General features: G+C 36.7%; 1 protein-coding gene across 3 annotated transcripts in view; it reads left to right on the top strand.

Moving 5' to 3' along the window:
- Positions 1 to 14,330, top strand: part of LOC124555190 (phosphatidylinositol 5-phosphate 4-kinase type-2 alpha) — a 107,416-nt gene that overhangs the window by 42,107 nt on the left and 50,979 nt on the right. For all 3 annotated transcript variants that reach the window (XM_047129033.1, XM_047129032.1, XM_047129034.1), the window contains 2 exons: positions 1,667 to 1,805; positions 12,642 to 12,772. In XM_047129033.1, coding sequence (XP_046984989.1) covers positions 1,667 to 1,805; positions 12,642 to 12,772 — 270 coding nt within the window. The remainder of the gene's footprint in view (positions 1 to 1,666; positions 1,806 to 12,641; positions 12,773 to 14,330) is intronic.

Below are 14,330 nucleotides of genomic sequence, written 5' to 3'. Positions count from 1 at the left end.
GAACTTGAGGTGATCATTTGTCACATATGGCATATGTCCTTTGCATGTCCATTGCTGCCACATTTTCATTCTTCATATGATACACACACAAATCTGCACAAGATAATGTAAGTCTTCACAACCCCTTAATCAAAGATTCACAATCTGCCAGTCATTTATAATTGCTCTGTGTTGCTAGCAGGAGGCTGTGCAATTAAGAAACACTTTGTTTAGTCAAGATAGTCATCACTGAGCATATACTTTTCAGCACATTTTCTTCCAAAGTGCTTCCACATTGTACACCAAAAATGGAAAAAATTCTTTCTGCAAGTAAATATGGTCATGTTAATGTACTTCCTTATCCTTCCTGGCAGACGTTTGGAACAACTTTGCATTTTCCTAAGTATAGGCACATTTACATTATTTCTTTTTTCTGTCACTTCTCTTTTACTTATGAAAGCTGAGGAGTCAGTAGTGTTTATAAAGTTAGGAGGGGCCTTGCTTTGTTCCAGTTGTTCAGTTTTGGTAACAGGTAAGTTGACACTTTTACTCTGACATGGACTCTTGAAGATGCTGGTACCATGCAGTAATTTTCAGGTTGAAAGTAGTGCTTCTTATGGGTGTTTAATTTTCATGAACATTAGTTTAATATTTGAGTGTGGCATCATGGTATGTAATTTTTTTAGTTAAGAAAATTTTCGACACTGAACATGATTTAAACTGATACATACAACATAGTATTTTAGGGACAATGGCATTCTTCACAGAATCACTAAATGTGATGAATGAATGAGTTAGCACAAAACACTATACTTGTGTTCAGGAGGAGTGAGGCTCATATCCCCAGCAGTTCATCCAGACATAAGTTTTCTGTAATTACCCTAAATCATTTTAGATGAATACTGGAATTATTCCCTTAAAAAAACACGAGCCAGTTTCTTTAATTATGCTTGCCCTATCAGAGCTTGTGCTCGATGGCTAATGACTCTGTCCAAGTTGGGAATTTAAACCCTCTGCTCATTGTATGGGCAAGCAACTGTTCATTGTATGGGCAAAACGCTACAAAGAAGACTTCCGATTCTTTGATCTGTACCCTCTAATATGTAATAGCAGAGAAGTAATCCTCCTTCCCTCTCACCTGCCTGTTCCACAACAGCTTCATTGAAAATATGCCAACATTTATTCTTCTGTGCTGTGCAGAGTGGTTAAATCATTAATTGAATGCATATTTTTGTTTGTGTCCGGCATTAGGATTGCAGATAACTTTTAACTTTAGGAGATGTATTTCAGTTTAAAGCAAATTATTTTACTATTTCTACACACGACCATTCTTTTAATGCACTTAAAATGGCTTGTATCTTGGACTTCATTGGAAGATTGAAGATGAAGTAAGTTGCCTTGGTATGTTTTGTATTTCACTGAAGAATGCTTTCAAACTTTAAGAAGTAGATAATATGAAATATGCATGATATAATAAATGCATGTGCAGTTGCTAAAAAGAAACCTTCTTAATTTCTGTGTTTACTTCCTCTTGCTAATGTTGATTTAAAAATTGTTAATCATCACTGAGGAAGCAGCGCAATTGTGTTTTTAAGTAAATAGAAATACTCTGTCAATGTAGTAAGTGTAGTTTCCAGTTTACAAATTATATGTTAACCCAATTACATATTAGTCTCCTTTGTTTCAGATCTCAGCCTGTTGCAATTGATTCTCCTGGAAAAAGTGGAGCAAAGTTCTACCAGTCATATGATCGTTTGTTTATAATAAAATCATTAACAAGCGAGGAAGTGGAACGCATGCATTCATTCTTGAAGCACTATCATCCTGTAAGTATCAGTTTGTCTTAATATGTAGACATTAGTGAAATTATTTGTTCTTCACATACGTGCAGGAGAAACCAACAAAAATTAATGACAACACACACACACACACACACACACACACACACACACACACACACACCCCTCCGTCCTCTTTCTCATATCATTCTGTGATTTGCTTCAATATTATCATATGTCATGGTTTCTAAAGCTGACCTCTTCTAATTTCTCTTGTTGGGATATGACAGGAAAACAATCACTCCAAGCAGAAAAGTCTAGTAAACACAGGCTTAAAGTGCATACCTTAAGAGCTATGAGCACTTTATCTTTGATACTGTGGAACAAATTAATGCAAACTCTTTGCTTTCCATATTTTGGGAGGAGGTAATATGGACCAAAACATGAACAAATTTGCCAAGTACCCATGGGCTCTAAAATGCGTACCCGAAGATCTGTGAGCTCTTGTTAAGTAGAAGAGATGTGTTCCACAGTAGCGAAGTTGAATAAGTGCTCATAACTGTTAAGGCAATGGTTCTCAACCTTCTTCTGTTCATGGCATGCTATACACTGTAGTAATGTCCAATGGCACACTGAAGTAAAAGTTAGCAACAGCGAGAGGAGGCTAACGTACAAGTCAACAATGATACGACAGCCTCAGTCAAGTGCATGCACTGCATGTCTTCACCACTCAGTTGTTTGTAGACTCATAGTCCTAGAGCAGTCTTTGTTGTGCCATATTTAGAGGTTGATTTTTAGTTACATATAGGCATTGTCCAGTTAATGTGTTAAATTTTCAGTATGGATAAATTTTTGAGTAAAAGGAAAAAAGTAAACTTTGGATTTGCAATCAATGAACTCAAAAATTGTCTGTTACCGGAATGTTCATGTGCAAATAAAATTAAACAATAAATTTGTGGTCTCTGAAAAGACCTTTGAATAGTGAACCTATTCAGTTATCTGGAAAATATAAGAACTATTTTAGCTGATTGATTTTATCAGTAGAGAAGCAAGCCAAAGTTATGGTATGGAGAGCACTTCTGTCTGAAAAAGCGCTAGTGGCCAGTTATAAAGCTGCCAAAATAGTAGCAAAAATATGCAGTGCTATACTGTTGCAGACAACACAAGTTTTCGTGCGTGTAAGGAAATAGTGAATAGTGATAGCACTGAGAAGAAAATATCTTTGGTTTCGATGTCAAGCAATACTATTTCCTCTAAAATTATATGTCTTTAGATATCCAGCCCAATGTCCATGAAAAGCTAACCATTGGTCACTTATTTTCCCTAAAAGTCAATGAGTCAACTGGGGTTTATAGGTAAGAAACATCAATTGCTGATTTTAGGCGCGCAGTCCAGAACCGCACGACTGCTACGGTCGCAGGTTCGAATCCTGCCTCGGGCATGGATGTGTGTGATGTTCTTAGGTTAGTTAGGTTTAAGTAGTTTTAAGTTCTAGGGGACTGATGACCACAGTAGTTAAGTCCCATAGTGCTCAGAGCCATTTGAACCATCAATTGCTGAGTTGCATAAGATTTGTTGATGATAATTAGATTACCGAGCAGTTCATTTTGAGTACTGAACTGCCATCAATGTCAGCTGGTTCAGACGTCTGTAATTATCTATCCAGCACCTGTCCTGGAAAAGTTGTCTTTTTGTTTACACAGATGGTGCATGAGCAATGACTGAAAGATTCTGAGGTTCAAAGGATCTGTTGCAAGACTGAAACAAGGTGGTTCCCAACCGTAGATTCAGCATGTTGATTCATACATTCTGAAGCTCTGGTGGTGAAGATTGTTCCAAGTGTTTTACACTTTGTCATTAAAATGGTAAATTTCGTTAGTCCTATGACTTTTAAGACAAGACTTAAACAGTTGTGCCATGAAGTGGTATCACGATGTGACACTTTGGTTCTGCACACTGAGTTCTGCTGAGTGTCAAAAATTAGAACCCTGGAAAGATTTTTTGAATTGAATAAAGAGCTTTTAAATATATTTAGCATCAAAAAGCCAGACTTTGCAGCTCAGTTAAATCACTAGGAGTGGTATGCAAAGGTAGCCTATTTGGTTGATATTTTTCACCATTTTGTTACTTGAACAAGAGTGCCCAAGGAAAAAAAAAAAGTTGACATCAAGTGATAAACCCACCGGTTTCTTAAAAGACTTAGAATATGAAAATCACTTGTGATAAAGAAAAAAATCTTAAGATGTTTCCTCTTACTTTTGAGGTAGATCCACATGCTGATGTAATGTACAAATTCATTTGAAATCACCTCACAGTTCTTGAGAATAACATGGCACAATATTTTCCCCTCTATCAGTGTCGACAAATATGACTGGGTGCGGAATCTATATGCTGTGTCTCCAGAATCCACCACCGACCTTTCTTTGGAGGAAAAAGAGCAGCTCATAGAACTTTAGATAGACGGAACACTTCAACTTAAATATGGTGAACTACCACTTGTCAAGCTTTGGATGTTAGCAAAGAAAGAGTACCCAGAAACAGCAGTGAAAGCAGTTAATACCCTGTTGCATTTTCCACCACCAGTTTGTGGGAGCTGGGATTTTTGACACTAACCAACATAAAAAACAAGAATCAAGAGAGGCTTCTCTCAGTTAATAGGAAATTAATGTCTTCAATTCCACCATTAACTGAACTTCTGTGTAAGAAACCGCTGGCCGAAGTTTCTCCTTGATAACTCAGACTTGAAAGGAGCAAACCAATAAATAATTTCAGAATGAGATTTTCACTCTGCAGCGGAGTGTGCGCTGATATGAAACTTCCTGACAGATTAAAACTGTGTGCCGGACCGAGACTCAAACTAGGGACCTTTGCCTTTCGCGGGCAAGTGTTCTACCAACTGAGCTACCCAAGCACGACTCACGCAAAGGTCCCGAGTTCGAGTCTCGGTCCGGCACACAGTTTTAATCTGCCAGGAAGTTTAATAAATAAATTGTAAATAAGTTTAAGTTCTGGAATATTACTATATATTCTGTTGTTATTTTCTAAAAATAAATATTCAGTGAAATTACTTCAGTTACTTTTATTAGCCGCCTCACAAACCCTCAGAAGTATCGTGGCACACCTAGCTAATGTCGCAGTACAGTATTGTTCAGTGGTACACATGTTGAGAACTATTGTCTTCAGGTATGCACTTTAGAGCTCATGTTTATTGGACATTTTTTTCTTGTTTGATCTGTACTACCATCTCTCAAAATATGGAACGTGAAGAGCTTGTAGTAGAAGAGATTTGTCTCACAGTGTCGAACATGTAGTAGTGCTCATAACTCTGAAGGTATGCATTTTAGAGCCCAAGTTTACTATACTTTTTGCTTTAAATGATTGTTCCTCTAGTGTCACTGAATATTGACCATCTGGATACTTTTCTTCATGTCTCTCTTTGTTCTAGTAGTTTTTAGTTTCTGCAGTGTTGTTCCATGTTTATTTTGTCTACCATTATAAAGGGAGTTGGCCCAGAAGCAACTTTGTTTCTCCATATTTCTTTTGAGATGTTGTATATGTTGATTATTCTATGCATTTCAGTACAGTACACAATCAGTGGCTGAAACTCTTGTCCATAGTACTGATTGTATTGGTTTCTCGGTGATAAGCCTGTATGTGGAGGATACATATATAATTCATCAGTAGCAAAAACTCTTCTTAAGCAATGCTAATTTCTCAGCCTGTGCTGGTACTGGCTAAGAGGATAATGATGGAGTGCTGTTGGCTTTTACTTTGTACAGGCATAGTTTCATTGCAATTCACATTTAGAAATTGATCATCCATTTTACTGGATCTCACAGAATCAATATTCATCGTGGACATATTGACAGGAAAGTGCAGTGTTATTCAAAGCAAAAGATGTAAGTTCAAACCCAGTGGAGAAATATATTATGTAAAAGTCCTTAACCAACCAACTATAGGGAATATAGTTATTGTCAGCACTTAATAAATGTCAAGAACTCCTGTAACAACTACTGGACACTGGACAGAGTTTGTGAAATGGTGTTAGATTGAACACTTTGCTATAAAGGCCTTTCAGTTGGTTGCGTGCGAGCATGATCAGTGACATTCCTGCCAGGTAAAGACACACATTCAAAGGCTGACCATATTTGTCTCAACAACAAATCTGACACAGTTTATAAGTTCACATGTAGTACCGACAAACCAACCACAGGAAGTTGAGTAAGGCAAAACAAAAACCCTCTACTAAGGAAGAAGGGTAACAGAAACACAGACTTCCTGAATATAAGTGGAAATGAATAAAAGAAGTGGATTCCATCATCTGCACACTTGCATAACCGTAGTCTTCAGGCCTCTGTCAGTCGTAGTGCTAAGTGAAATACTATTAATGATCAGTGCGCACTTTGATTTTATATTGCATAACTATTATCTCATCATTGTTGTGAGAGTTTTTTACTATTATAGTTCTTAAATTAATTGCATCACAACAAGTTACTCTCAAATTTTCAGATTAATAATTTTCAAATGCTGTACAAAGTGCTGATGGTGTACATGTACATGCATGTGCGTGTGGGTGTCTGCAGGTTTGTATATGCTAGAGAGATATGTTTACAGAACAGGCTTGGATTAATATACACTGTTCAAAGCAAAGCGGCACTTAATAGCCAAACATGCAGCATTACTGAGTCAGCCCTTTACAGAGACCAAAACAAAGTCTTCAAAAACATTGCTGTATCTAAGACCATTAGTGTCCTATTCTTTTCTGTTTTAAATGTAATAAGTTTTGTCTGCAGCAGTTCTCTCTGGCAGAATACCTGTGAAACAGATTGAGTATTATTCAAAATATTATACACTGCGAAGAGAGGGCACTTCTGCCAGTGCTTCACTTATAATAGATTCAAATTGTTGCCAAATTTTGTATTTGAAGAAAAGTTGGAATAAAATTGAGCTTATTTTCTGAGTCCTTTTATGTGAAATTGTATTTTTTTAAAAATAGATAAGAAAGATGAGATGAAGTGATAGGTTGGCACTGATTTTTCAGAGCATGGTGCTTTTTCAAAATACAGTAGTATCTGGCATACATTTACTTTTAAAATGCTGAGAGAATTCATTCCTGGAACAGTCATTCAATAATTTGTTTCTTCTCTATATACTTCATGAAAAGACTATGAAGGAAAAATTGGGTAGATTCAAGCTAACACGGAGGCTTACCAGCAATCATTTTTCTCACACACCATTTATGACTGGAACAGGAAAGGGGCAAAGGACCCTCTGCCACACAACGTATGGTAGATTTTGGAGAGCTATAGCTGTAGCTATAGATGTTCAGTGGTCACCCAGCCTCCCTCAGAGTCTATACGGTGCAAAATTCTCACCTTTTCCATGGTTCTGGTGCAATATCCAGAGCATTAACGTTGCTGCTTCTTCCTGAAGTGCCTTGATAGGTGCTCTCCTTATCTGAGTTGATGCAAAAAGTCATATTTGGAAATCAGACTTCTATAGAATTTTGTACTGAACCCACTTTTAACTGAGAAGCTCATTTCAAATATTCTTTACTGGAATGTCAAAATTTCTTGAACCAAGTCCATGCCATCCAGTGAATTGTCTGCAACATCAGAGAAAAAAGTTGTAGGATTTGAATTAAGAGAGAGTATATTCAAGAGACCAGTGTACATGAAGGTTCATAGGATCAGAAGACAATTAATTTGTACTAAAGAGAGTGCGCTAGTGGATTTAGTGATGACAGGTGAGGAGCGAAGGGATGACAGTAATTGAGGGTTTTGTACTAAGTAAATTAATAAGAGACAGAATAGACCACCCATGGTACAGAAAACCAGTCAGATCACAGATGCAGAAGCGACAAGAAAAGTATGCCAAATTTAAAAGAATGCAAAATCTCCAAGATTGGTGACATTTTATAGGTGATTGAAACTTAGCATGGACTTCAGTGCTACTAAGCACAGTTTTATGTTATTCTTTCACTAAAGATGATGCAGTAAATATTCCAGAATTCAAATCACGGATAACTGCCATCGTGAGTAATTTGGAAATAGTGTAGTGAAGCACCTTAGTTACTTAATAAAGACAAGTCTTTCAGTCCAGACTATAAACAAATTAGGTTCCTTTAGGAGTTTGCTAATTAAATAGCTCAGTTTTTAGCAATTATATACAATTACTCATTTGAGGAAAGACCCATATGTAAAGACTGGAAAGTTGCCCAGTACACAAGATAGGAAATAAAATTATCAACTAAATTATAGACCTATATCACTGACATTGATCTGCAGTAGGTTTTTGGAATGTATACTATGTTCCAACATTGTGAAATATCTCGAAGAAAATGTTCTATTGACCCATAAACGGCACGCATTCAGAAGAATTTTTTCTTGTGAAACAGAACTGGCTCTTTGTTCAAACAAAGTAATGAGTGCTACCAACAGGTGATATAAAGTTGATTTCATATTTCTAGACTTCCAGAAGGCTTTTGATACCACTCCTCACTAGCAGCTTGTAATCCAGTTGTGTGCCTGTGGAATATTGTCGTGGCAGTTCAGTTGCATTCGTGATTTCCTGTCAGAATGATCACAACTCATAGTAATTCATTGGGAGTCATCTAGTGAAACTTGATGTTTTACTTGGCATTCCCCAAGGAAATGTTAGAGACCAAAATATTTAGGAGATAATCTGAGCAGCCCTCTTACTAAGTAGTTTTCTGCAGACAATGCTGTGTTGTTTATCATCTAGTAAAGTCCTCTCGAGATCAAAATTAATAACAAAATTATATAGACAAGATATCTGTATGATGTGGAAAAGTGACAGTCGACCATGAACAATAAAAAGTGGGAGCTCCTCCACATGAACAATAAAAAGTGGGAGCTCCTCCACATGATTGCCTAAAAATTCTCTCAAGTTTCTGTTACACAGACTTGAAGGTTATCGATTCAGCTAAATACCTGGGGATTGCAGTTATGAACAAATTAGATTGGAACTATCACATAGGAAATGGTGTGGGAAAGATGAACCAAAGACAATGTTTTACTCTCAAAACACTTAGAGGATGCAAGAAATCTGCTGTAGAGACTTCCTGCACCATTGTTGTCCATCCTCTTAGGGAGTATTTCTGCGCAGGATTGAGGGATGTCATTGAAAAAGTTAAAGAAGGGCAGCTCTTTTGGTATTGGTGTAAAATAGGTTGTGTGTGTGTGTGTGTGTGTGTGTGTGTGTGTGTGTGTGTGTGTGTGTGATATGGTGAGTTGTGATGGCCATAATTAAAACTGAATGCCTAAATATTTTGCTGACTCCCACCTACATAGTGAGAAAAGACCATCAAGGTAAAATAAGAGAAATCAGAGCTCACACGGAAACACACACAAAAAATAAGGTGTTCATTTATTTATCCACGTGCAGTCAGAGACTGGAGCAGATGAGAAATAGTCTGAAAGTGGTTCTGTGAATCCTGTGAAATACCTCAGTGTGAATTACAGAATAAATAGGTAGACGTAGATGAAAAAGGGCTGGAGGCTGTTGAATACAGAACTAACTCAGAGAGAATAGTTTATTAATAGAGAAATTAAGAGGTTCAGTACAGATTGTTGCAAGATACACTCTAATCACCAAATTTGGCAATCTGTGAGTTTCGTCTATTGGCAAACCTAAAGGAATATGTGTGTGGAAAAAAATAATGTAGCTACAGATGGTTATTTTGAAGATCTTGCAGTATCTTAGTTCAGGCATGGAATCTACTGGTCCTTATTTGCAATCTAGATTTCTTCACATACACTTTTTCATCTAGTTTACCAAGAAGACTAGTGCAGTAGTTACCAGTTATTATTTTATCCTTTGTCAGGTTATAAATCAGAAGGGGCCTTTTCACTTCACATGAAACACTGGACAAAACCCTGGCACTTAAATTGAAGTACATTTTCTTCTGATCCAGGTTTATTAGCTTCCAGCCCCACTGTCCTATCATTTCATTTCTGGAATGAAATGCTGCACTCGTGTCATATTAGCCTACCAAATCACTTGGATTAATTTAAAACTGTCTGATCCTTTCTGAATTATTAATTTTGGTCTGTTTTGCACAGATCTTCCTTATTTTTCAAGTAAAATGTACGGTACACTTCTGTTTGGGTAAGATAATGCCATCGGTTGTTTTATACGTCTTTAATGCCTAATAATTCAGTGCCATGTTTTGCACTTCTTTCTCAGGGTTTAAATTTGTGTTTTTAATTTTGAGACATCCTTCACATGGAAGATAAGGGAAATTAGAGCTCGTACTGAGGCGTTCAGACATTCATTTTTCCGTCGCGCGATCCGTGAGTGGAACAGAGAGGGAGGGGGGGGGGGGATATGACTTTGGCGGGAATAGTGCCCTCCGCCACAGACTGCTTGGTGGCTAGCAGGGTATATATGTAGATGTAGATTTAGGTGATCACCCTCGAGATGGATGATCTTTTTTGATTTAGTTGACCATTTCTTAACTGTTGAAAATGAGGGGAACAAACTTCCTATAAGCCACCACTGGTGATAAATGCTTAAAAAAAAAGATATTTTTATTTTCTTCCAATATCTATCACAGTTGTGATAATTGTCATTTCTTTGTGGTGACAAGTTTTGGACCATCGTGTCCATTTTCAAACCATAGCTTTAGACGTAAGTATAATCATACAGTCCACCAATGTACATGTAAGTAACCAGACCTTCATTACTTGTCACTAGAAGTCATTATGCTGTGTTTGATGGGAAAGAAATTGCATTGTATACTCATACAAAGTTTAATGTTTTGTATTCATGTAGTGATTTCTAGTGGCAAGTAATTAACATTTGGTTGCTCACATGTGCATTGGTATACTGTATGGTTACACGTAAGTCTATGACTGTGGTTTGAAAATAGACATGATGGTCTGAAACTAGTCACCACGTAGAAATGACTATTATCGCAATAAAAATATTTAATACCCAAGTTGCTGGCCCTATCTTCCATCAGTATATTGGAACATCATAAAGAATTTGATGATGGCACAGTATTCCAGTTACCCAGTTGAAAACACACAAACACACACACACACACACACACACACACACACACACACACACACACACACACCAAGAAATTTCTACTTTAATAAAACAAATATACTCTGAGAAAATGTTGCTTAGGCATGAAACTTCAAAATGTTTTTTTGAGCTGTGCATTTTGACGTATAGAGTGTGGTGATAATATTCCTAAATGTGTGTTTGCAAATAGGGTTTCACTAAAGATATCAGTGGGATTTGGTATAGGCACATTGTGCAAGTCCAGTACCACACATGACAGAACCACATCTTAGGAATTAGCCTATATTTTTTTAATGTGCTGTTGTCCATCATGATAACGATTGTGCCGTTATACCATCTGTTATCATGGTTCTCAACTGAAGAGACTGATACATCATATTGGTTCTCTTTGAAGTACCCTAATAGCACTCCAAATGTAAGTTTGTGTAATTCTTACTCTGAGTGTTCTTGTGAGGGGTGCTCAAATAAAAGTGAGGGAGATGGAAAGAAGTGAGTAAACTGCTTATCATCTCAAAAGTAATTACAATAACTATTAATACATTTATCCCACCGAGAGACAAGATGGTAAATGCCTTTGTGGTAAAATATTTGCGGTTGTCTATGGAACCACAATTGTATGGAGGAGAGCCCTTCTTCCAAAGTAAATCGACAGCTACAAATGTCTTTCTCCATGGCTTGAAAAATATGGAAATTGCGTGATAAGAGATCAGGACTGCATGGAGAATGTGTAAGGGCTTCCTAGTGAAACTTCTGCAGCCTGCTCAAAACAACCTTGGCAACACGTGGACAGGTTATTAAATTGGCCAATTTTGCCCTTTCAGGAATTTTTCAAGTGCAGTTTACAAAAATTAAAAAAAAGGCAAGTTTATATTTTGGTTACTGACACACAAAAAATATTGTACTAATTACAGCATAAAAATTTTTGTTCTTACAGGTGTCATCTTGCAGTATTGTCCGATTACTAAACAGTGCATGTAACAGTTCTGAGAGCAGTCACATAACATGCAAGGAACAAAATTAAAAGCAGAATTTACTATGTGCAGTAATAATCATCCTTGAAACTAATGTCACATTATAAGTCACTGTGTGTGCACACTTTTGTTCTGTAGGGGAAATAACTTTGGCATCATGTGGGCCCACCCAAGTGTTGCCAAGGTTGTTTAGAGTGAGCTGCAGAAGTTTCACTGGGAAGCCCTTACACATCTTTCATAAAATCCTGATCTCTCCCCATGGAATTCCTGCATTTTTGGAACTCTGAAGAAAGACATTTGTGGCTGTTGTTTTGATTTGGATGAAGAGGTGCCCACCAGGTACAATCATGGTTCTGTAGGCAACTGCAAACATTCTTTCATGAGGGCATTAATCATTTTGTCTCATGTTGGGATGCATATATTTAACAGTTACAGTGATTACTTTGGAATAATAAACAGTTTACTTAATTTTTTCCATCTGTCTGATTTTCATTTGAGTGCTCCATATACATGTCAGATGGAGTTACATCTACTGCAGGAACACAGAGTGACATTGTCTCTGGCTGTTTTATGTAAGTTTCGTATACATTCATTTTCTTTTTCATTTGCCCTTGCACCATGATGGGAATTGTTTACATTTCTATGTTTTAGGATGTAAAGTCCCAGAAGAAAAGAGAGCAAAAGATAAAGAATAAATAGACTTCTCTCACTTAAATTATTTGAGGTAGAAATAAATCACACTTCAGGGTAAGGGAAGACAAAATTTCATAAATTGTCAGTGTATTTTACCAGGTGCAGCTTCTGGTGAAAACTATGATTATATCTACCATAAAATGATTTTGATTTCTTTTTTCAGTACATTGTGGAACGACACGGGAAAACTCTGTTACCTCAGTATTTGGGAATGTACAGACTGACAGTTGATGGAGTGGAGCATTACCTTGTTGTCATGAGAAACGTGTTTAGCAACCATCTCCAAATACACAGGTAGAATCTCAAATGCTTTAAACTTATAATGCAAACCATTATAAATTAATACTGGGAATGTTAATTTTAAACATTGTGAGAGCAGTACCTACCAGTATGCTACCAAGTAGTTCACAAATTTTAATTAAGATATTGTGAACTGGTTACAGTAGATTAAATTTTTATAAGTGATGAAAAGGGGTCTTTTCTCAATTTTTTATCGGTTGATAGAAAGGAAGGCCAAATTACATGCCCTTTATCTTAATGTATTGTGTGTAGAAAAGCTGTACATGCCACTGTTTAATTTATTGTTCCATTTCATGACATCCAAATATTTCTGAAACCATAACAGACATGTAGTTCTTATTTGAATAATTAAAAAAAAATTGTGAACTAAGACATACTTGAAATATCTCATAGCATTTGTGAAACCAGGCAGAACTATGTTGTGGTTTGTGTATACTACCAGAGATGGCATCCCAAAATAACATAACTACAGCTACAAATTGAATCCTATCTGTCAAGTTGGACTGCTAATAAACTTCCTCTGGTTCACAGTGTATCAGCTTGCAGTGAGAATTGGTCTATAAGTAAATAGAAATTGTGTCTGAAGAGGACTGGCTTCGACTAAATATGAGTGTAATTCACATTAAGAGCTACTTCATCCAGGTCTCCAATTACAGGAAGATAAAAATAGCCACTTTGCAATGCTAGTCAGTTTTTCAGTTGCACTACACTGCATTTCTTTGAATGGGTGTTTTTGCATACCAACATACTAAAAGGGTACTCTTCTACAGCTCTATGGTAATTGTGACTGGAGGGTGTGCAGGATGTAAAACCCTGACACAAATATAGTGTAGTAAACTATTAGAAGTTTTAAGAATATTTTTTTTTTTTAATTTTAGGTTCTCCATTGGTTTGCTGTTTTTCAGAAGTACTAGAAGGTGAATTTACAGTCTATTCTTCCACAGCTGATATTTACTTTCTTAGTGACACATTTGAGATTTATTTGGTTATGTGCATAATTTTCTGGCAAAAATTTTGTCTACTGTTACAGTTACCTCAGTCTTGATGTGGTCAGTGTGTAGAATATAGTCTTTCTTAAATGGAAGGTTGTGATTCAAAGTGCCAGAGAGAGTTTGGGGTGGGGTGGGGGGGTGGGGGGGGGGGTGGGGGGGGGCAAGGGCAGGTGATCAGATCAATAAAAAATGATGAAAATGATGTGTGACAAGAAGTAAGGGATGTAGATTGAGATTTAAAGGTTAATGTCCAGTTGATGACAATTTCATTAGAGATAGATTACAAGCTTAAAATTGGTGATTGAAAAGGCAGTAAGTTGGTAAAGGCCCTTTCAACCGATCTACCCAAAAATTTACCTTAAATGATATAAGAAGACAGTGTGAAACCTAAATTGCATTGGTCTTCCACAGATTTGAAGTCCACTCAAATCAAATGAGAGTTGAGTGACCATACTACTGTGTCGTTTAATACAGTAAGATTCATGAGAATGATATGAAATACGGTGATAAAGGAGGTGACAGATAAATAATTCACAAAACAAAACTGTGAATGAAGGCGT

Source organism: Schistocerca americana, chromosome X (genome assembly GCF_021461395.2).
Source record: "Schistocerca americana isolate TAMUIC-IGC-003095 chromosome X, iqSchAmer2.1, whole genome shotgun sequence".
NCBI classification, from domain to species: Eukaryota; Metazoa; Arthropoda; class Insecta; order Orthoptera; family Acrididae; genus Schistocerca; species Schistocerca americana.
Note: the sequence above shows the minus strand (reverse complement) of the source record. Positions and strands in the feature narration are given on the sequence as shown.